General features: G+C 44.8%; 1 protein-coding gene across 1 annotated transcript in view; it reads left to right on the forward strand.

Annotated features, from left to right (window-relative positions):
* The window catches only part of LOC119592471 (phosphatidylinositol 4-kinase beta-like), a gene marked incomplete in the record, with an annotated part of 27,204 nt that overhangs the window by 23,111 nt on the left and 3,245 nt on the right, over window positions 1–848 (forward strand). The window contains 2 exon segments of the mRNA XM_037941299.1: window positions 6–255; window positions 381–640. Coding sequence (XP_037797227.1) covers window positions 6–255; window positions 381–640 — 510 coding nt within the window.

Below are 848 nucleotides of genomic sequence, written 5' to 3' on the forward strand. Positions count from 1 at the left end.
ACCAGGCACCTTACATCATCTATGTTGAGGTTCTGGAAGTCGACAATCTAGACACCGCATCAGTGCAAGCCAAGCTCACCCATAGTCTACGTCACACGCGGTCTGAGGAGAACCTGGTAGATTCCCCCGCATCCACATCCTCATCGCAGTTGGATCTCACAACGACCCCAACAACAACAGCTACCGTCACCACCAGTGGCCTAGGTTCTACTTCATCCATACCATCTTCGTTAAGCTCTCCGCACCTGAACTCAGGTATGCTTGCTTGGCCTCACTCTTTCTTTCTAATTCCTTTGGCATTAAAGTAATTTTACATAAAGCCATATGATGAAGCACAATTTGATATAGACTTTTATGTAATTACTCTGTTTTTCCTCTAGGCTATGTTGATGAATCAGACTGTTGGAGTCATGAGGATGACGAAATCAGCCAGCAGTACTGCAGACTCAAGAAGCCCAGGGACCGCGATACCATCTCAATGATGTCCCTTGACTCATGCGACTCTAGGGAGCTGACTGCGAGGGGAGCGGCAGACATCCGCAGAAGACTCTCAGAGACGGTCAATGCCCCCAAGACGGGGTTCAAGAGGGACCCAGAGGACCCTTCTGCAGCTGCCTTGAAGGAACCTTGGGAGGATAAGGTACTTGGAATGTGGACTTTGTGAGATATTGAGATGGTTTTGACATTTTGTGGGACTTTCTGATACGTGATGTTCTTTTGATAATGTAGGTGGGACTCTTAATGGTACAAAGTACTTGTAATAATACAAAAATATTTGTTAGTTTTAATTTTGCTGTAATGAAAAATTGTTGATTGGAATTAAACACCTTTTAATTCCACACTGCTTT

This window comes from Penaeus monodon, chromosome 30, assembly GCF_015228065.2.
Source record: "Penaeus monodon isolate SGIC_2016 chromosome 30, NSTDA_Pmon_1, whole genome shotgun sequence".
NCBI lineage: Eukaryota > Metazoa > Arthropoda > Malacostraca > Decapoda > Penaeidae > Penaeus > Penaeus monodon.